At 40.3% G+C, this 23,055-nt stretch overlaps 1 protein-coding gene across 7 annotated transcripts in view; it reads right to left on the bottom strand.

The window, feature by feature from the left end:
- The window catches only part of TRPC4AP (transient receptor potential cation channel subfamily C member 4 associated protein), a 39,368-nt gene that overhangs the window by 15,661 nt on the left and 652 nt on the right, over positions 1-23,055 (bottom strand). For 2 of the 7 annotated variants that reach the window (XM_075166307.1, XM_075166309.1), the window contains exons 2-9: positions 13,580-13,708; positions 13,216-13,332; positions 10,169-10,226; positions 8,995-9,050; positions 7,218-7,346; positions 5,872-6,073; positions 3,689-3,877; positions 1,841-1,983 (exon numbers count right to left, since the gene is read on the bottom strand). In XM_075166307.1, coding sequence (XP_075022408.1) covers positions 1,841-1,983; positions 3,689-3,877; positions 5,872-6,073; positions 7,218-7,346; positions 8,995-9,050; positions 10,169-10,226; positions 13,216-13,332; positions 13,580-13,708 — 1,023 coding nt within the window. Of the gene's footprint in view, positions 1-1,840; positions 1,984-3,688; positions 3,878-5,871; positions 6,074-7,217; positions 7,347-8,994; positions 9,051-10,168; positions 10,227-11,508; positions 12,480-13,215; positions 13,333-13,579; positions 13,709-13,850; positions 13,914-15,389; positions 16,091-23,055 lie in introns of those variants that run through there. The other 5 variants (XM_075166311.1, XM_075166313.1, XM_075166308.1 and 2 more) reach the window with 5 other exon arrangements.

Below are 23,055 nucleotides of genomic sequence, written 5' to 3'. Positions count from 1 at the left end.
GCTCTAGTTCTTAATCTGGCTGCCTCTCAGGAAGGGGAATGGATTCACATCTGCCACACAAGTCTTTGAAAACTTCATGTAGATTAAGAAATGAAGGATATATCACGTGTTTCAGAGACAGTGGATTTTACAAAAAGAGCTCGCTCTGGACAAAAAATACTTGGGAATGAAGTAACTCAAATCTTTAAAGAATTCAATTCCAGTCCTGAATCAGCCCTGGAGAAGAAGTGAACTGCATGCCAGCTTTATCCTTACACAGTTTCCCTGTTGGCATGGGGGCAGAAGTAGCAGAGGAAGAACAAAGAGTTGTTTTCCCAGGAAATTAAAAAAAAAGTCAGCTTGTAAGTTAACTATTTCAGCAGCATACTTTCCACCTTGTCACATTTGACAGTAACGCACTAGAACTGAGCCAGGGAGGTAAGGCAGCCAGCACCTCCAGCTCCCTGAACAGGCAGCAGGACGAGCGCAAGATGCAAGTAGTTTCTGCAGTATCTATAATATAAACTGCATTCTTGTGGTGAAATCAGGCAGGGATGAATTATCTGACTTGATACAATGGAAAAAAAAGTCCTCCGAACAGATCCATGTTCTGGTAGTTCCAGTTATGTCTTGGGCTTTTTTAAAATTTTATTTTATGCCCAATAGAAACAGTACTTCTAAAAGGAATGACAACAGGATTATGAGTTTCTTATGGTAGTGATTGTGGTTTCTGCAAGAATTGCTAGTTTCCTCTGGTTACTATTATACAGAATCTACTTCTTTTTAATGCTGAGTATCCATTTCTAGGTTCAGAATGAACAGGTTAGTTATGTTCAGGACTGTACTACAAATGCACTTCTATTTTAAATTCAGATTAAGAGATTTAAGAGACTGCCTGTCGTGAGTATTTCTGACTCCTATACAGTGGGAGGTTACTAGTAAAGAACAAAATACTCAAGATAAATGTGCTCGAGCAACAGCCCCCCAACACAGCTACTCTTGCCTAATACAACAGCCCTTCAACAACTCAAAACAATTTGATCCTCCCAGTCTCTAGGGCATCCAAATGCCCCTGCTATTCCAGGCTGCTCTGCTGAGCTGAGCAGACTGCCAATGTTGGAAATCTGTCAAAACTGTACCAACGGATTGCTTTTCTTTCCCCTTCACAATATGCTTTTGACCCATTTAAATCAAACTACAGCCAAGCTGCAGTAATTGGTTCTCCATAAGCCTACGTGAGGCAGGGAACAAATTATTTTTCTTTTTGAAAGCAAGAAACGCCAAGAGGAACAGATGAGTGGGATTTCTAGGCAGCGCCTAGTGCAGACAGCACTGAAGTGTATCTTCCCAGCTGAGAGTTAAACAACACACTCACTCAGCCAAGACATGGGAACCCTCTGCAAAAATCACCCCAGAGGATTTCCAAAAGTGAAGGCAGCCAAAGAAGGGGAAGACCTGAAGGGGCTCCATCCAAGCAGGTCACCAGGAGGGGGAAGAACGCCTGGCTGCAGCTCCTGCAGCATCCAGGTACATCCAAATGCTTCCTCACACACAGAGACAGGATGCCTTATCCAGGAGGCATCCTCCTGCATCCACCTTGCACCGGAGCAGCAGCTCTGCAGAGACTAACCGCTGCCACACTGGTCAGCACAACTTGTGACAAGCCCTGCCCAATGGCTCATGCTGGTTCTCAGCAATGAAACACTACCTGTTTGTTTGTGCATCGCTGCAATGATGGGATTTGCCCAGCTTTATGCCTGGAGCTTTGCCCTTCATGTTTCTGTGTCCATGACCTAATTAATGAGCACTTAGGTTTAAAGAGACATCAACTTTGCAAGCGTGACTGTTTACAAGTGCTCACCTGATTCCTTTGTCTCCCCATGAGCAGCACGCAGAGAACATACAACACCTCCAGCTTATACATAATCTCGTGCATGATCTTCATGGACTGCGGAAGCTGTGTTCGTGTTGAGGTGTTGGCCAATCCACTTTCATCCGAAGACTCTGAACAAGATGGCAAAGATGTGAGCCTGAGGCAGCTTCAACAGGAAAGGATTTGTTACAGTTATTACTATTACGCTGAAACACTGCAGATGTAAGATCAGCACGTCTGCTTGAATCTTCTTCTCAACTAAACATACTGACATACGATAAACAACCAATATAAATTAAATGCTATGGAAGAGAAAAAATATAGCTGGAACTTTAGAGGAGATAAAATTACATTTTTAAAAATTATTTAATTTTTCCATAATAAGCTAAATGGCATCATCTACCTAAAATAAGTAAGATCACCTATATGAATTAATAGTCTATGGCACCAGAAAGGACATGGCAGAAAAGGTAATAAAAGTAGGGTTGAGATTATCAGAAGCATTTACCATTAGTCTACTTTCATTTCATACCTCAGTACCAGTATACTTAGGCCACAGTTAAATAATTTTCATAGCCCTATCTGGAATTATACTGCTAAGGGCAGAAATAGGATATAACATGCCATGATTGCAAGTGGAAAACATGACAGAAATCATGAGTGACACAGAGAAAGTAAATAAGGACATAGTGAAACTTGTGGATTGCAGTTCAGAAAGGAGTCAGCTCTTTACACAATACATAACTAAGTGACAAACTGCCCTGCCACAGGATAGTGTGAATGCTTTTTGAACCCACGTGAAGAAACAGTAACTAGGCAAACACACAAAGGAAGGAAACCATCAAAGGCTAAAAAGCACAGACACCACCTCTGACTCAGAAGTCCCTAAACCACAAGCCACTGGAGACTGAGACAGTGTTCTGGGAAAGCACATCTAGGTTTGCTTGCTAACTGACGTTGTGGGTCAAGAGCTGTGACTGGGCATGCTCCACCTCAGCAAAATTGCCTCGTGAATTCTGTTTCAAGACACCAAATGTTCTCCAGTTTCCACGAAGCTGGTGTGTATAAAGGTATGTGCGAGATGCTGTGGAGCATTCACATACTTCATTTTTTGTGTATTTTCAGAAGTTTTAATAATTAATTGCTACAAAACTAATCAAGCTGGATAAGGAAGAAAGTTTTCCAAAGAAGCACAGAAGCAAAGATTTAGATATCAAAATTCTGGGATAATACTCATTCCGTTACCGAGTACTTTAAATTCTACAAGCCATACATTGCATTTTTGTAATATTGAAGGGCAAAGAAACAAACCAGGCGCTTCCCTCAAAGCATTTTCCTAAGGTTTTATTAACACTTCCATATGCTCACCTGGAACAATTTTTTTTTTTCCAGTTAACTTATTTAATTCTGCTGGAACTACCTTTCCTTTTTAAAGAAGGGACCACTTGCCGGGTATGAACTATTTGAACCTAAAGCCATCAGCCTAAGTTTTAGAGCAAAGTGCTGGTACAGTCACTTACCTCAGATGTGTGTATTTTTGTCGGTCCAAGGGATATTAGTGCTGAGGATGTACCACGTTACAGTGTTATCTAGGTGTGCAAAGGGCACAGTTTGCCTCAGGACATTTCCTTTTGTTAACTTTAGTTCATGGAAAAAAAAAAATCAGTGCTACGCGAGAACAAAAGGGGAGCCAGACCTAAACGCTGACACGTCCGTCTTTCATGCAAGAAATGGGGAATCAATACTGCTTGAAAGGAAAAGCAACACATGGCAAACACTGAAGAAAGTTAAGATATGCATCAGCTAATCGTGGCTAGAGGAATGCAAGCCAGATACCTGTACTGCTCTGCTCTGCCTCTTCATTTGCCACTCTCATCAGTGCATCAAGTACTAGAGCATTGTCCAGCCAGGTGTACCATTCTTCCAGCTCCTGGAGGAAGCTGGAAGTACCTGTTGTTTCAGACACCTTCCGTGTTGCCAGTTTGCACAATCGCTCAATGAAGCCTGGAATATTCAAAAGTGTAGCTGAAAAAGAAAAATAATTTTATTACGATTTAAGATCACCAACACAACACAAGGTACCAAAACATCTGCATTAGTAATATAGAAGAGTACACAGAAACAAATTCCATCTGGTTAAAAAGATCCAAAGATGGAAGGAATCGGTGCACTCTCCTATTAAGGACTGGAAGAGAGTGTACATACCCTAGGCATAACTTAATCAGTGTTAAACTGGTTTGTGTTGGATTTACACTAGAAAAAAATCAGTTCTATCCTACTCTAACTGCTTGTTTCCAGCCAATTTCCTTTTGCTGGCACTGCTGTTTTCCAGTCCACGGTGAGTCAATATCAAGGAACTGATCTGGCTGAAAATTAAGCTGGCAGAAATAAAGCAGCAGCCCTTGGAAGGGGCAGCTCCATGTCCCCCTTCCTCTGTGCGATGCCACCACCTTCATTTTACCTCCTGTGGTGTCGTCTCATAGTAAACTTCAGTAGCTAGCCAAAAAGCTGTTGGCTTTTTAAGTATTAGTTTCCTGAATTAGTTCATTATGGAGCAAAACAGATGCGGAACACATGACAGCAGCCCCAAGTTAGAGGGTTTTAATTGTTGTGGAACTGCACTCTCAGAAATAGCAGTTCAAGAACAGAATTTGCTGGTCTGAAAAGTGCTTGAGGGGCTTGGGGAGGTGCTAGGAGCTGCATTTTGTCCTAAAGGTTTCACAGAATAACTTAATTACAGGACCTGTTTATTACAGATACATGGCTAAGTCTTCACTACACACTTGCAGATGAAGTAGAAAAGGACAAAGAATTTGGCCATGAACACTATGCGAAAGGGTTGCGACATTCTGCCTGCTGGTACCATCTTTGAAAGAATAAGCTCCCTGATAAAGTTTTTAAAATGGAATATGCTTTACAGTCTTAGGTACAGTCTCTAAAAGCAAACAAAAAATGATTCGTTAAACATTTGCTTGGCTAAGGTCAGCTCTGCGGGATCCATGCTTATTCTGTTCAACTAATTTAAATTAAACTTTGTACCCACACCTACACATACTTGTCCATTGCTCTTCACAAGCAAGCTCTGGCGATCACAGGGCAGAAGACAATACACCCCCCTTTAAACTTTTGCGGTTTCTGCCTGCTGGATTATGCTATCCATCTCTCACTGGATGCTGTAGAGGTGGCAGTGGTTACACGTGAAGCTTTATTGCTCATGGCTAACATAAAATGTTAGAAGATTGGAGAACCAGCTCCAAAACCCCTTTTTGCACTTGCCAACATTGTTTGGCATGGGTCTATGCAAACATCTGCTTCAGAAGCCCAAAAGCTTTTCAGCATAGTAAGAGCTGAAAACAGCAGATCCTGTATTTGAGGGTACTTTAATTTAAATCTCTTAAATTCATACTCACCCTTCTAGGCAAGACTTCTGTATCTGAGAAGTACTCAGCAAAATAAGGAAACCTGCACTGTGCCCAAAGTTAAAGTTGAGATTAGACCGACAGATTTCCAAGGCTGGTGTGGTAAGGGTGGGCAATGTGATTAATATTAAACACACTTTCCTTGCTGATAAAGACAGACATCCTGCTCAGGACAATATCAGATAAAATCAGAGAAGGAACTGCTCCAACAGCAACCACGCTGCATGCAGTTTTAGTTCAGGAATTTATATTTTAAGAAGGACACAGAATTACTGAGAGTTGTTGAAGGGAAGGCCATGGAAGTGACTGAGGGATAGAAAACAAACCCAATTATTTTAAGCCACTCAGCTCAGGGAGGACAGAAATTTACTCACCTAATTATCAACACCATATGAAACTGAAAGCTACAAAGTAAGTTTCATTAACAGGAAGACTGTTTCCAGGAAACTGCTTGAGGAAAGCTAATAAAGAAAAATGCTTTGTAAGACAGAATGCTTACAGTACCCTCTAGAAATACACGCTACAGATGTGACATTGAGAATAGGGAAACTTTACACACTGTTGAGATTCTTCCGCATTTGTTCACAACGTTACAATTACCTTGATTAATTTCTGCTCGAGAAGGACCCAAGTTTTTTTTCTGCTGGGCATTTTTGGCAAGAAGCGTGTGCTTGTCATCGCTTCCTGTGTCAAGTTCAGAAATTGTGACGGCAAGGATCCTGCAGAAATTCGCAAGCTGCTGCTGATCAAAACTGGACACAAGGCTCGCAAGATTGGGAATATCATCCAGTTGTATCATTTCCTGGAGGAGGCAACATCAGCGTGAGTCACACATGATATTCAATAAAGGAATACAGACACAGCCAGAAGGCTTCAGCTACAGCTCTTGCCTGGCAAGATCTGTGTGTTATTGCAATGTTAGTAAAAGAGAAGCAAACCAGCGAGGAAAGTGAAGAGCCTGAAAAAAACCCTGTGATTTACAACCGGTGTCACTTATGTTTATCAACTCCAGAAGTATAGATATCCATCTTTTAAACACTAAATATTGAAGTCAAGTGTTGGGGGCTTTTTTTTAAAAAAAACCCTAATTTAACAGACAAATTGCATTTAGGTATTACAAAGCTTCAGTTCAGTTTTCCACTTCTCTCTATATTCTCTTTGAAGCTCACAGATAAGAACTGATGCCTAGATTTTTTTTCCTCAGTCTTTTTCATCAAAAGGTATTAAAAAATATGTTGAAAACAGTTTTCAGCAAACGTTCAGATAAACGAAGCTTGTTTCCTATCTCAGGAAGTACATCAACCTCAAATTTACTCTAAAAAAAGCAGTAACAAGTTACAGAATCCTGACCCTCTCCACAAAATGTACATAGACACATTTCATTCAAGGTTTTCCCAGGGTTACACCTCTAATATTTTATTTGCATCACATCAGGGCACTAAGCTGTAATGATGCTGGCAAGCAAGTTCAAAAACCTAGTTTGTGCAGAAGTCCTAAGTGCCCTGTTCCCCCAGCCTACAACTTCTCAGAGAGGTGACAAACACCAAGGTAAGAGAGAAGCACGGGAAAAGCCTTCCAGATGTCAGGAAGACTACTAAAATATTTGAAGTGTAATCAGAAGGCAAGGATGAAAAATGAATTTATATGAGGTTCATTTTCTTTATTTGAAATACTGGGTGTACTTTAATGACAGCTAGGCACTCACCCCCTATCATCCTCTGCAAGCTATGCAACAGCATTACAAGTATGATACCACATGCATAATTTGGCTTCCGTATGAAATGTGATTGAAGTTATGATGACTGTAAACAGTCAGGTTTCAAATAAGCTACAAGAAGTGAGAATGCTAGCTTAGAGGATTATCTTCAACTCCTCAAAGAAAGAGCTATCTTTCCTCTACTGGCCTCAAAACCCATACAAATAAAATTAAGAAACCAGTAACTAACCTTTTTAACTCCCAGGATATCTTCAATGAGCGTTGCGGTTTGTAGGAATGTCTTTTTGTTTGTCATCAGTGTAAACAGGAACAACACAAAGTCATTTCTTTCTGCCAATCGCCTTGTGACTCCTTCCGTCTAGAAAGCAGCAAGAAGCACACACCGACCCAGAGTCAGAGCCCACCTTAACAAGTCATATGTTACAGGCACATGCAGGACAGTTTTACAGATGTGTTATCGAATCAGCTATTCCTGAAACCAGGAAACATTGTGTTTATGGTGACCAAAACTAGCTCCGGTCCTTGTTTGAAGTTAACATGACGCTTGCAAAAACGACAGGCTCCCGGATGTGAGGCTTCACCTCAAGGCAGCTGTTTACTTGCCTGAATCAAAAGTAAACACTGCATGCCTGGAAATACGTCAGAGAGGCTTGTCTCTGCTTTCCCACACAAATTGTAACCGACTCCATTTTATGGTATGTAAATGTAGTCCCTAGATTCCTCCTAACCTGTTAGCATTGCTCTCAGCTGGGCAGAGTCTGAGCAACCAGAATCAAGCTTTGGCCTTAATGAACTTGGCGATGAACCCAAAAGTCATGCTAAAGCATGAACTCAGGTTCATCACCGAGTTCATTAAGGCCAGCTTTCATGCTCTGATCATTAAAGACAGCTTTCATGTTCTGATTTCTGCTGAGAGCACGGCCAGTCTTTTCTGGAATTAAAAGTAACTTAAAACTACATCCTTACCGCTTGCAAAGCTCTCTATTATATATGACTGACACGTTACCAGTGCTCACAGAATTAGACTAGCTCAGATACTTCCTGAATATTTACACATAAGCATAAGAACAGTTAATATTGCACACACAACACTTCTATCATCCTGAACACTCCTCATTCAAGAGAGAGCAGTAATACCGAAGTGAATTAAAACAGCAGCTAGTCTATTAATTGCAAACTTATTTCTTAGCATATTACGCTATTCAGAGTTTGCAAAATTTGCATTACCCATAGTTTAAAAAAAAAAAACAAAACAACAAAAAACCATGTAAGTCAAGAAAAAAGAGTTCCCTCTCTTCCCCCTCCCATGTGTACACAGATACTCGGTAGCGAGAACATGATCTATTAAGACTCACACTCTTGAGATTAGATTGATGTCTTTGGAACAGCTCCAAGCCAGTAGCTGCCTTTTTAAAAATTTTTGTTAAACAATGCTCCCCAGGTTATGACATAATAAAATGTGTGATTAAGTAAAGAATCCTGAGGATGTTCCCTGCATGCATGATCTGAGGCATGCACTTTTAGCTTCAGCATTTTAATGGCAAGGTATTTCAACAGGCCTTTAACCCAGCGCCTTCCTTAGCACTGATCTGCCATCAACTGAACTAATATTCAGCACATGAAGGAGTTACAGGATCAAACTTAAAACACTTGGTCAGCACCATTACTGAACAAGACTAGCTGTAGCTCGGGTTAGCAGGCATCCATTTCCAGTTTCAAATTTTAAGTTTGAATACAACAAAGGCTGCCACGGCTTTCCTATGGAAACACAGATACAAAAAGATCCAAAGAAGAGGATTTAAACTTGACAATGTGGTTAAGAAAACAAATTATTTGAGTAACACATCAAAATAGAGGGCGGTCCTATATTTAACTGAAGGAATTTTAATGAAAAGTTTCAGAGTAAGTTTAAATTATGCTTAATAAAGTCTGCATGTTGTCTTATGAAGTGGCACATGTAAAACACAAACAGCAGAAGAACACTTTTCCACAGCAGTTGTACTTACACATATGCATGTGTTGTACAGTATGCTTAAACAGTCCTTGATGAGGTCATCACTTACTGCAAAGGAGAAAACAGACATTCACTAGCTATACGTTGCCAAGGAATACTAACATCCACAGTAGTGACACGAATAGCTATAAAACAGGTAGGAATTTCAGGCTAACTGCTAGCTCAGGTCATATGTGCAAATGCCTTGGAGGACAGAACACCAGAGGAAGAAACACAGTATACCTGACCTGTTCACATGCTTTCTTCCAAAACTGCTATCAGCACTGCCTAGGACCACAGACAGAGATGTACGTGTGGTCTAGCGCACTTCTTAGTCACACACAAAAGAAAACAGCAGGGGTGTAAACAGTATTTTAGGAAAAATATCATAGATCAACTCAAAATTTGTCAATATGAGAAACTGCTGAGACACATATTAGCTCCAATTATTAAAGTATGGGGAAAAAACAAGGACAGTTCATGCAGTCTTCTCCAGGCAGAATCAGGAATTCATAGAGAAGCTTTCAATCTGATTTACTCCAGTATTTCAATATTTAAAATATGTTTCCAGTACAAACATACAACAGCTGCCTCTAGCTCAAGTTCAAGTTACTTCACCTTTGAAGTTCCCTAGCTGACGGGCATGGAGCGTAGCTATGACATTTCCTTTCCTCAGAAGGGTTCAGGGAACCAGCAGAATCAGACAGGAGAAATGAAAACACTAAACTAAAGCTACTCCAGCAGGAAAGCTGTGCTGAAGCTACTGCACCCCATTGGCAAGTTCTCCTTACAGCAATTTGGAAATTAGTAGCCTCTGTGACTAGGTCAGGAGAACAGCATACTTTTCATTATCTCACAATCTCTGTAACTCCTATTACATAAACAATGTTTTGTGGCTTATTATTAATAATTGTTAACTGTAGCTATAGCCACAGTAACAATAAAAGTTTCCAGTGATTGCAGATTTACTGCACTGAGAGAAGTATGTTATGCTGACTGCATGAATACTCCTGAGCTGCCTTTGCAACAGGTGACTATCCTAAATCCCATCATGAATCAGTACTACAGAGAACAAAGAAAGCAATGATTCATTTAGGAACAGGAGATTGCTGGTAACAGAAAAATTGAATAATTTCTGTCTGAATAAGGCAAGAATGAAAAAAAAGATAAAACACCTATTTACTTACTTTTCTGTTTCTTTTTCTGTGTAATAAGAGTTGGTCTCATGAGAATTTCTACTAAAAGCTGTAACAAGAAGACAAAGAATTAAGGGAATAATCATTGGGATACAAATAACCAATTAATTTGTCAGTGACAAATCCAAACTTAGTCCTGTCTCTGCTGAAGTCACTGAGATGAATAATGGAAGCTCTACAATCAAAACCCCACTGGTATCAAAATTACATTGATAAAAAATAGTTGTATTTACCCTGAAGAAATAACAACAGTTGTATAAAACAATCTCCCACTGATAAGTTTTAAAGAACTTGAGTTTGCAAAGAATGTAATTTCACACGCATCCAGATAACATCAAGGATGGCTATCACACATCTCCCAAAATAATGAATCTTTAGCAATTATCTGCAAAGAGATGCAAATTTTACAAAGGCTCTCCCTAAATCTTCCTGGCTTCAAAATACATTTCAGGTCCAGACATAACAGAACTTAGTTGCTCCAGATTTTAATTTCACCAACAAAGAGCAAGCGACCTGCTTGTGTACATGCACCTTATATGTATACTTACACATACATTTACAGATATGTGAAGTGTTGTCTCATTTCTCTTTCAGGAATGTAAGTCAGTTTTCCAAGACTAGGACTATGGTTCTGATAGATGCAGAACTGGTCTTTAGTTGTTCTAGCCTATACCACAGGTTTATTTTAAAACATTTCAAAAAATAGCAGTTTATTTTAAAATGAGAGTTAGCCACTAGAAGGAACTGATGACTTCTGCAAGAAGTATTGCAAAAAGCCCCTAGTTTTAAAATTCAGTTTAAAATTGTTAAGAGCAACGTAGGCATCACCCAGTCAAGTCATGCCAACTGACAATATACTTACACTTTACAACTTCTCTATTTGTCCTAACTTAACTTTATCCTTCTTTTAATGAACTACCTACCCAGACACAGAGGAAAACATCTGACAGCACTGCCCACATTGTAAGCACTGACAAATAAATAAATAGGCAACTTTAAAGAGGAATATATATTTTCCAGCAATATTTGTAATAGTAGCTGTAGCATCAGTACGGTAGAGAAAAATGACTACAGCAGTAAAGTAGTGCTCATATTAATGGCTTACGTTTTAGAAGAAGAATGCACACCTCAAGGTTCGGTACCCTAGATAAGCATCCAAAGATATCCCTATGCACTTGGGATGCAGGCCACCTGCTCTTCTCCTGGGAAAGAACACCGACTGCAACAAGTCTATCTTTTAGGGGTGGCTGCAGTCATGATCGCTCCTGCCTCATCACAGAGTGGACCTTTTCAGCTAGTGTTTATTTTTCCTGGTCAATACTATAACCCACCATGTATTTATCACCTTATTCTTGCAGAACTGGTATGCTCCTCACATACACTCCAGGGACTGGACTGCAGTGGTGTGAGACACTCCTTGGAGAGGGCTTTCTTCAGCCATCCTATTGAAACTGCAAGAGTATGCAGCAAGAAGCGCAAGAGTCCAATGGCAGAAAGAGAATAGGTAAGAGGGTGCCTCACCAGAGGCAGAAGGAGCAGAAAGGGAGTTACGAGATCTTATTTCTTGGAATGGGGTTGCATTCAGGTCCAAAGTCCACGAGGGTCATGTATCAGTTCATGTGTTTGTACTCTCGGGTAATATTTTACATGTATTCATATAAAGGGAGGAGACGCAAATGTACTTTTGTTCTTTCTTGATGTAAAGGCTGTCAGAATCCAAAAATATTTTAAGGAATATACTATCACACATTACAGCATAGAGTACACTACAAATTTAGAGTCCTTCAAAATTACTCACGCTTCACCGTTCGAAATACTGCAACACGGAATCAGCACATGGCATACACAGAACCAGCAGATTAGACTACTTCCCTTTCAAGTCCTAGAGTAAGGTTTTTAAAAACACTGGCTTCTACCACTGCCTTTAACCAGATTAAACCCACTTGTATCAGCCAAATCTCTGGTCACAGTACCAGGTAATTACAGTGTATCTGATATTTACCATCTCCAGCCCAAGGGAAAAAAAAAACAACCACCAACAAAAAAACCCAACACACACACTTATTTAAATATGAAACGTAAAGCCATTTTCTGTACATTCTTATGTTAAAAACACTTCTACAGGAAGTATCACTATTTCTCTGTAAAAACAATGGAAATTTAGAACATTTTCATACAATGTTCTAAATTGCTTGGGTAGCTAAAGACTTTTGTCCTCAGTTGACAGGATACCAGCAACTAAACCAGCGCTAATTTCAAAACAACATAACCTAAATACAAGTTTTATTTCAGTAAAGGTATGCTAAGTATAACGAGAGAGAAGTAGCAAAGACACCGTTTAGTTAGACCAAATTAAAAAAAAAAAAAAAAAGGGAAGAAAGTGTCAATTAGTTCACTGGAAAATACAAATCATACTTTTCTAATGAAAGCTAAGATCCCAGAGTCTGTCATCATAAAATTGAGCAAACTTGGGTATTTGTGTAATGTAGAATTAAAACGAATAAACAAAGAGATAAATTGCCAGAATGTCTACAGAAATCTTGCAGTTCTGTTTAAAAACTTTTCCATAGATGAAGTACTCTGCATTGCATGCCAGCAATAAACATAGACGAAGCGAGTGCCCCAATGTGCTTAAAAAACCGCCAGATATCCTTCAGTGGTAAGTGAAATTCTCAATGCTCTAGTATACTGTAGTATTTAATTTCACAATTAGAAATCATTTGAAACGGTTTTCATTGAGAACCTAGAGGTCTCACCTTTTTGAAGTTAAAAACAGACTACCTGAAGAAACAGCCAGGTCTTCTATATCATATAAGAAAAAGCACCTCACTTTTGATGGTGTAATACCTCAGAAAATACACCCTTTTCACATTCTGATTAACACAAACGGGCACAAATCTAATGCTTAACATCAAATTGGTAAAGTCATTCTGTAGCTTGCATTTAGAAGCTTCAAAGGTCTCAAAGACCTCACAGATTTCTCAGTGGTATGACCATCATGCAGAAATCTTTTGATACTGTTGTAAAAACACACTTACATCGACTCCTCCAAATAAGTCAAATGTGTATGTATTTGGGAAAGTGGACTCTTGAGCAGCTTTTCTATCTTCTGTAACAAATGCCATGGCTTCCATTGAAAGAAGTGGAGAAATTTCCTGCATGCAGTAAAAAAAAAAAAAAAGACAGTTCAAAAGAAAACTGTTCATCGGTATAAATACAACGGACTATCTGTGCGATCTACTGACTAATCAATTACATGCATTCCTCGCTCTTATCTACCAGCCAATTCACAGATACTATCATACAAAGTTTCAAAAATTAGTTAAATATGATCACTGTAGACTTTAAGGAAGCAAAAACAAAATAACCCCTAGCTTTCAGGAAGAACAGTGTAAACAATACCTTTAAGATGCTTTGGCACTGGGAGAAATCGCTGTTTGGATGGCTATGTTCATACAGCTTTTGCAACAGTAAGGGAATCCCATTCCATTTTGCTTGTTTATCTCTTTCTTTTAACAAGGCCTCTGTGATCTGCAACAAAAGAAGAATGTAATTCCCACGTGTCCAATGCTTCACAACCAGGAAAACAACCTTATCACCTCCCCAAATATCAATAACAGAATATCACAGAAAAATAGTTTACTGTAGAGAGTACCATTACAAAATCCAGTACCTCTTTGCATGCAGCAAGTTATCCAGGACTGGTAGCTGCAGAATTTTACAGATGGTGGAAGTATCTTAAGCAGGACAGGACTGAAAGCAGACGTTATCATTTAGAGTACTTAATCTCATTCCATATTTTTATATTGATCAAATATTTTTAAATGGGAACACACTAGTCTCTAAATAATTCCATTAGTAGAACTCTGACTGATAAGTCACTGAAGGAGAAAATGGGTGCCCGTGACACTATCAAAAACTACACTAGTCTAAGGTAGACGGAACACTGAAGATGGAAAGGCTTCATTACCCGTCACATTCAGCTAATAATGAGTATTTCCTCAGCCAAGTCCCTGAAGCCATTATTGCTCAGAGCAATGACCCAAACCACTAAGATTTACAAGCAGACTCTAGAAGAACCTATCAAAGATAGAGCAAAAACTTCCCCTGTAGTCATGGGCTGGTTATATATGGAAACCAACTACTAAATCAATAGAACAGCACTGGCATTATCCTCTGGGAAGCAGGCTGCAACCACAAAAAAGAACACCTTAGCATTTGCTACTACATTTGTGCAAACTTTCTCCAGTTTTCCTCCTTCTCCCCAAAATATAAAAAAAAATTGCTCAATATTCACCACTGTATTTGAGACCTGAAAAAAAAATGAAGTAGCAGCACAAGGCTAATAAATATTCTGCTTAGAATCCACAAAAGGTGTTTTGAAGCCTGAACACTCCCAGGTTACTGCCAGTAGATGCTGTAAAGGAGGAGATCTTCATTGAAGTTCACCATCCAGTCAATGCTGACCAAAATTTAACCCCCTTCCTTAATTATACTTCACTTTTGGGGTTTAGACCAATCCCAAAATAGGGACTTAACCTTGTACAGAAAGGTAAGGCAGACAACAATAATTATAGCCAGCAGGATTTCTGGCTGGTTTTACAAAATTTTTATATGGTTTCCAAATAAAAAACAAAATAAGATTTAAAAAAAAAAACCACACCAATCCTCAGGCCAGCAAGACTGCATCTCAACGCAGCACTTGTGGATTCTCTCTTACTCCTAGACCTAAACCTCCAAGCGGCTTTCATTCTGCATTAAGTCACTCCCCGAATCTTTCTGTGGTTAACTTGCATTGTCTCCCTCCAGCCTGCTTAGATGTTCGTTGTTAATAGTTAGCAGCCAGGAAATCTTGCTTCTTATTGTTTCAGCCAAGACATGCTTCTCATACCTCAGTGTACAATTCCAAAGGGCCATTCAATTCCTGATTAGACAATTATATGCAAATATACCCCAATTTCTGACTGAGAATTCAACCCTTTTCCCTGCTTGTTAGAGAGCATACAGGAAGACCAGAATACTGATGCAAGCACACGAAAACTCAGACTGGCAATGTTAGCTGCTATGGGTCCTCGCCCTTCTTCTAAGTTTCCCAAACACTTAGGGTTCTTTTCCCGATACAATACCCAAATTTGTACATAACTAAGAATTTCAAGGCTCTTGCAGTATCAGGTTTTCTTGCTACAAGGTGATTGAAGCAGCATGAGCAAACCTGGGACATAAAACTGTCTCCAGTTTTTAACTCTTCTCTGCTTTCTGACTTCTGAATAACCAGCACTGCTGGAGAACAGCATAGAGTTCCTTCTGAGGAGGCCATTCTCACAACAAACAGCAGGACGAAACTAGAAAGTCAAAATGGCTTCTCATCATCTGGACTGTGAGTAATGGGTCAGCTCCTTTGAAGTCACAAATTTCCATTTCTCCTTGTAATACCCAGCACAGAGAGAGCAAGAGGAGCTCTACCACTACCCCATCTCAGGTGTGGGAGGAGTACACAGCCCCACGAGCGGCGGGAGGAACCGGATTAATTTGCTGGGTAAAGTGCAAAGAATGTGCAGCAAAATGCCAGGGAAAGAATCCAACTCTCCGGCTCCAGCTGATGTGGAAGATACCACAGGCAAAGATGACGTGCATGGGCTACAGTCTCAGGTTCCAGTAGCACAGCGCAGAATTCAGCATCCAAGTGCTCTCAGAACAGACCAAAAGCCTTTAATCGATGTTAAAACCTTGTCCTGGGCTTAATACCGCATTTGTTAATCACACGTACGCTTCTTGGTTTGAGGCAGGATCCACCTCCATTCTCATTTCTGTACTAGTAAGTCTTCCTCTCCCTGTCCCGGACTCTGAGAGGCAGTCACTTGTGCTGATCTGCAGAAAACTTTCAGAACTGAAATTCTGAAAGAATGAAGCAAATGTTTCCTTGCTCTCATCTTCTTTTAACTGCTTTCAAAAAAAAAAAAAAAAAAAAGTTTTTCTTTCTCTTGATTTAATACATGTCTTTGGTTTCATTGCAAGCTCTAGCTTGTGGTCCCTATTCTGTATTTATGAGGCTACCCTGGCTCTGAAAATTTCCACTGTGGCGGGGCGGTATTTGCCAACGCAAAGATTTTGGATTCTGTGGAGGGATTAAAATTCAATTAGATTGTATGGAGCTGTCTTTCTTTACAACCATTTTGGTTAAAAACTGCATCTCATGATTTTTGTAATAGCAGCTAGTCAACAGTTTTCATTTATAAGCAAAGTCGATTTCCTTCTTGCTCTTTTTGGGCAGACATTATTGAATAGTCATCAAAATTAGCACTGGGTCTTTCGGGGCCCTTTTCCCTCTCCAGCATTTTTTTGGTCTCATCCAAGCAGGATAAGACCCATCCAACACTGATTTCTCAGAAATTTTCTTCGTTCACTGAACAGCGCTGGATAAAATCTCTGAAATCTTGCGTACAAAGCTTGAGAAGTTAGATACTATCTAGCAAAAGGGGGAGGTTGCAGAAGCCCAGCTGGAAATGGCATAAGTTAAAGGAAAGGGCCTACTAACCGATGGTTGCAGGGATTATGAACCGTCACGCCTTACTGGCATTAGAAGACGACAGAGTAAGTACCAATTACTGGGAAAACAAAAGAACCAGCGTCAAAACTTCCCTACCACCCAGGTACAGTAAACGAAACTTGTACGAACACCAGGACACCACACAGTCATTTCTCAGAAGTTTGCCATAACACATCCAAGTTTTGAATCACAAACCAAGAAACCCGGGGGACGGCATGTTGTGGCTCTCCAGAAGCAGCAGGCCTCTGAAACAAGGCGGCACGCACTAGCTCGGGCCTGAGCACAGAGCTCCCAAACTATATCACAGTCCAAAGCGGTCTTACACCAGCAGTTTACCGAATGCTGTTCACCAGCCAGGTGATCAGGTACCTAACCAGTACCAGCCATCTCCCCCTCCGCCAGCTGCGCTGTTGAGGCCATGGCAGTGTGGATTTGCTGGAAGGGCAATCAAAGACTTTCACGAGGATTTAAGTACAGAGTTAAAAATGTGTCATCAAGCCTATCCATGACTGCAAGGTAGAGCAGACTGAGTGGTCTTCTCTTTAAACTCTCCCAAAGGACTGGAGCCCAGGAGTTCCCAGGAGGTTACTCCAAAGACTGGTAACTACCATAGGGATACTTCCCTACTACAGAGTTCAAATAACTTTTGTGCATAATTTTTCTTGAAAGTATACAAAGGGCTGAACAAAGACACTACACACAGATCTAAATATTTCTTTTACATTTCTTTCTACTCCTCCTGTGTTATAAATCCCTTTAGGACGCCCCAGCATCCATTAGCATAACGGTCAATAAATAATTTTGAATAATACGTAAATCTTCATGAAATTATATTAAGTTATATGTTAATATTTATCTAAATCCATCCCTTGATCAGTTTAGTTCCCCCTTCCTTTCTCCCTCTCCACTTTACTGCAATATTTGCTATTGATGTTCCTACCCATGACTACTCTCCTCCAGGCACAGCCCCTCCGACAGAAGCGGCTTATCCTCCCGGCCGCTTTGTGCCCATCCCCTGCATGTGGTCAGAACTGCGTTGCAAGCCTTGCTAAAACATTTGTTACTGGCCTGAGATCTCTTGTCATTATGATTGCTTCAAAATCCCTTCCCCCTCCAGTGAGGATTTTCCTTTCCATTTGTGTTCCTGCATTGTGACAATTTTCATTGCCCTACAAAGTAAACCTCTTATTTTTCCTAACCTTGTCTCCACCACTTTTCTAAGCTGTGGTCAGTGACACATCTCCATGTCTTCCCATAGTTGCTGACAAACTGAAGGCCCAAGAGCACACGACAGTAGCAGAAATACCATGAGCTAACCCTCCTCTTTGCTCTCCAGAGTAGACGTAACAGTTTTCTAATAAAATTGTGTCTTTATTTCACATTTTACCCTTCAAGCATTTCACTGTCTTGCTCAACACTCACTACAGGAGGGCGTTTTAAAAGTCTTTTCTCTGATCTTTCAAAAAGCAAAAATAGTGACTCAGGTGTCCAAGCATCCTTCACAGCATTAAAGAATTCATGCTGTGATAGGCTTTACAGCTATGACACATCAGTTGTAATTTTTCTTAATTCAATTTTTGTTGCAATCATGCATTAAGCTAAGATTGGAAGTCCTTTTAAAAAAGCAGAATCTCCATTCCCAGTATTTTCCATGACAACGTCTGAACTATATATTCAAATGTTCTGAAAGTTCAAAAGGAAAAAGAGGCACAAGATTATGGATCTCAAGAAACAGATGCAAGCACATGATGTCTACATATTTTTAATGTTTTTTGTTTGTTTTTCTTTCAAACCTTTTAGGCTGTACCTTTAAAAAACAGGAAACTAATATTTGTGCAATGAAATATTTACTTTTCCTCTGAACAGTAATAACTTGGGAAGTCATCTCTGACAGACTGCCAGGAGAATGATTATTCAGTATTTTGGGGAGTGCCCTGTCATCCCAGCTCTTTATTATATTTTCCTTCACAGTCGCTAACAAACATGCATCAGTCTGGCTAAGCTGTCTCTTTCCTCACACAACTTTTCACAAAAAAGCCTATAACCAAGGTAAGTGATATGCCCCCCTGAAGTTTTCATTTTAACACAACAGCATACTACAGAAACACAACTTCTGGCCCATACAGTGATTCTGGAAAGTTTTCCAAGGGAGAAGCCGTGATCGGCTACCCTGCAGCTGTGGGGCAGTGAACAACGCGGCCAGTCACCAGCCGGGTCTTTTGCACGTAGCTCTGATCAAGAACATACCAGAGCCCCCAAAATTTTATTCATAAAAAGAAACTCTGCTGGTGATCTTAAGCTGGGGGAAGTCAACGTGAGAACATCTATTTCCAGCCTCTCTCTAGCTCCTAGATTCTTCAAGTGCAGATCAAGTTCCCCATAACTAGTGTTTCTCCATCCTCCACAACCCTGGATGGAGCTTGGCATCCTTTCTCCTGTCAACCCGAAAGCCAGGCATGAACCCAGGGACACGGTGTCCTAGGATAAAACCTGCCGTAGCTTCTAGCCAGGTCTAACCATCCCCACAACTCCCAAACTACTGCCCTACTCACCGTCACTGGAGGAAGAGCTAGTCTACCAAGACAAATAATAGGTCTTGCAAATCTCAAAACCCCACAGCGTTTCCGAGAGCAGAACAATTCCAGCACAGATCTTTAACACCAGCAGCTCTTCAAAACCACAACAGAATTTACCAGATAATAATAATGGCTAATAATGTTTGTTCTGATGATCTTACTCTCAGAGAAAAATAAATCAACTAATATGTAAAATTACATTAACTTGTCAGCGATTACTTTTTCCTTGGAACTGCCTAAGTTTCTTCTTTAATTCTTTTTGAAAGAAAGCAAAATCTGTAGGGATATCTAGGAAAAAGCAGAAGGGCAAGGAATACAGCATCTACAACAGTTTTCTTCCCACTCATCTTCAGTCACACAAAATAGGACTATTGAAGTGCAATACTACCACTTTTGAGCATTTCTAGTGTATAACAGAGCTCTGGTCCCTGTTATATAAAAAGCATGTCCAGGCTTTCCAATACTCACTAGCTGTCCTCTACTGAAGAGGTATAAGCCTGCTAAGACCCACACACAATTAGAGCTACTAAAGTGGATTATATTCACGTGAATGTTTTTTTGTTGGTGGTGTTGCAAGGAGGAAGCAAAACTGATTAGAAAACAAAATATTTTCTAGAATTAGGAAATTACTACAGACTACTGATAACCTGTAACGGTAGGAGCTGGAAATCTGGATGTCTGAGGCAGAAAATGTTTTCCTTCCACAGAGAGGTTTTTCCAGAGTGGATAGGGACTATACTGCTAAGAGAAGCATCTAGTCCTAGGAATAGCAGATCATGAAATACAGCTGGAAAAATGAACTCTTTTTTTCCATTCTGATTGTTTCAGCTAAGCCTTGGCAATCCTGTGAGAGTGAGACCAGTGCTGACGATCTGCTCTTGGGACTGCACCAGAAGCATGCTAGTTTGCCAACAAATCACTGGTTAATCCATTATTATACTGCTCTGCCTACAGGGATTCACATAGCTGCACCTAAATATCTTCTGGTTTCATGTTATATACATGCTTTTCACAGTTGGCTTGCAGCAGATGAAGTGTGTGCCCTCTTGCTAAGGGGATTTGAGCTTGATCAGCTGAGCCAAAAATGTTCCTTTGCCTTCAAGGAACCGCAGCATAAACCCTGTCAGGTCTTATTTACAGGGCTTGTGTGCACACAGCACAGCTGTGCCAGGAGAGGGACTCCAGACCAGCCAGTTCACAAGCCGTATTTTTCCTTATTAGAAAATGTGTGTCACTTCTGGAAAGTTGGTCTGCTTCTAGTTTACCAATATGTGAAAAGCCCCTTTCACTTGCTCCGTACTCAGTGCTAGGGCAAACCTCGATACAAGGTTATGCAATCTGATACCGATGATTGAGGCTTGCATCCAGGGCAGCAGCTGATGCTAGCAATATGGCTAAGATGGATATATGAACAGATAATGGCAATACCTACTGAAATCTGCTTTATCCATCAACCTTCTCATTATTAATAATAAAGCAAAGAGACCAACCGGCAGAAAGCTATGGCTCCTGGTAGGCGAGTACAGCAAGAACACACAAGGATCCAGATTTCAGAGCCTTAGCTGGCCTCAAAACTGCCAGATATTCAGGCAGCTGTTGCTGTCAAAAATATTTTTATGTCCCTGTAAGATCAGACTGATGAACATTCAGATGTAGGCCTGTCAACAATTACCCTTACCAATTCAAAGATAAGCCCCTGCTTTCCTCATACAAAAATGGATCTTGAGATCACCTAAAAATAGTATGCAAAGCTTTGTTTTAGAATAAATGGCACTGCTGCCTACAGAAGGGTACTAATTGTCTCCCGGAGAACAGATGCTGAAATACAGTGACAACATTGCGGGAGAACACTGCTCAGATGGCAGGCACCACAGCAAGAAACAGTGTTTCCCAATTTCTCTGAATTAAGATTTTGAAAAGGGTTCCTCTTCCTCACGAGATACCGGCAGTGCAGTCCATGCAGCATATGACCCAAAACTTCCTTGCAAAGAACGGGAAGAAGGAGCTCGAAGGACATTCTCCTGACTTGTTCTTCTAGACCCCAACACAGCAGCTTGGAAACTTGATCTGCTCTCAGCCTTTTCAGGAGCAAATGAGTTGAGAAACTTAAGCAAGAACTACCACATTGCCACTGAGGAGTCAACTGCAGGGAAACTGCGAACGTTTTGATAAAAAATAGAACTTGAAAGAGAAAAGCATCCAAAACTGTCTCGTACTTCTTCAAAAGTTACATCAAAGTGTTTTATATTTAGATCTCCTACAAACAAAAAACTGCTTCAAGGTAAAAGTACAGAGACACATAATCTACAAAGTTCAAAATCATTCAGGGGGTTGGTTCCCCGCCCCCCCCCCTTAGTCTAAGTGATTTAAAAATGTATTCCTTCAGTATTTATGAAGCACTAGGAGCCCTAGGCACCCAAGCTTTAAGTCTTCCAGAGCAGCACAGTGATACTGAAATTTATAAACCAAACAAAACCAACAAACAAAACCCCAGCAACAACAAAAACCACCTCATACTTGGGCATTATGAGAAGGAGGGTATGACTAGCAGAAGTTTCCTCGATTACTGTAAAAGGCTGGTCATTTGCTTCAAGAGATATTTCCAAGAATTCCTAAAAGCCCCAAATTAAAACACAGTACCACTGCATTTCTCAAGCAAACCGAAGCCCAGAGTGGAGGGACCATCCTAACAGATTACGTCGGTGCACAATGTTGTTACAGGTTTATCTGACTTAAATCGCTATGGTTGTGAGGGAGCGCGCAAGCAAGAGCGTAGAGGTGGACAGGCAAGTTAGTGAGACAACGTGCCGCTTTGTCTACGTGCCATATGAAATACTCCTAAAACAATCTCGGAGAAATAACTTCCTTCAAAAGAGACAACACCAGGTTTAAATTCATGCAAATTATTTGCTTTTTCTTAAGTATTAACCAAACTAGTATCTGAGTGAGCAGTACAATAAGGACAAAAGAGCTGTTAAAAATCACCTCCTGCTCTTTTACCTATCTGAGCTACAGAATGAGGCATAGACATTTATGATGAACAAGTCTTCTCGTAGTAATTGCTCAGAATCATTGTTAATCAAGGAAAATACTGTTGTCTGCACTAGTGAAAACCACTTAGAGAAATCCCATTTTTCATTCCATTTCAACTCTTTTAAAATAGTTTAGCTCAATAAATCACCACCCGAATGCAAGTTCTTTATCCCATGCTTCAGCTTCCAAGTTTTTGCACCATTTCACATTTAATCTGTAAAATAAATGCCAATTGTTCCTCATAGAAAGAAATGAATAGTCCATTACCCATGAGCAACTTCTTAAAAAAGCCAGCATAAGCACACGATAGGCACAAGCCTAGGTTAACGAGTTGATTTCATTTCTCGGTATTTCCCAGCATCAACTGGGAAAGATGACAAATTTGAAATAGACCTGGAATAGTTTCATGGAAAACCACCAGCATAAAGCCTAGCCCATTTCAGAGCTAAAAGGTCTCCTGAGCCCTAATATGGTGAGGTTGCCTTTCACCATCAAAAATGTTTAAATTTTGATGCTGCATTGTTATGGTTCCAGGCAGAGCTTCCTTTCTTTGCAGGAGAAAGCCACAACCTCTATCACCAACCAAAGCAGCACAGGAGGACGGCTCTTTTACAGCATGGCAAATGCTTGTCCTGCTCCACAGTCTTTCTACAGTGATTCCGAGGATGGGAAGGAGGGAAAGGGAGCACAAAGGCACAGAGGCATCCTTCTTCCCCACCGCG

Source organism: Calonectris borealis, chromosome 17 (genome assembly GCF_964195595.1).
Source record: "Calonectris borealis chromosome 17, bCalBor7.hap1.2, whole genome shotgun sequence".
Classification (NCBI taxonomy): domain Eukaryota; kingdom Metazoa; phylum Chordata; class Aves; order Procellariiformes; family Procellariidae; genus Calonectris; species Calonectris borealis.
The sequence above is the reverse complement of the archived record's forward strand: the minus strand, read 5'-3'. Positions and strand labels throughout refer to the sequence as shown.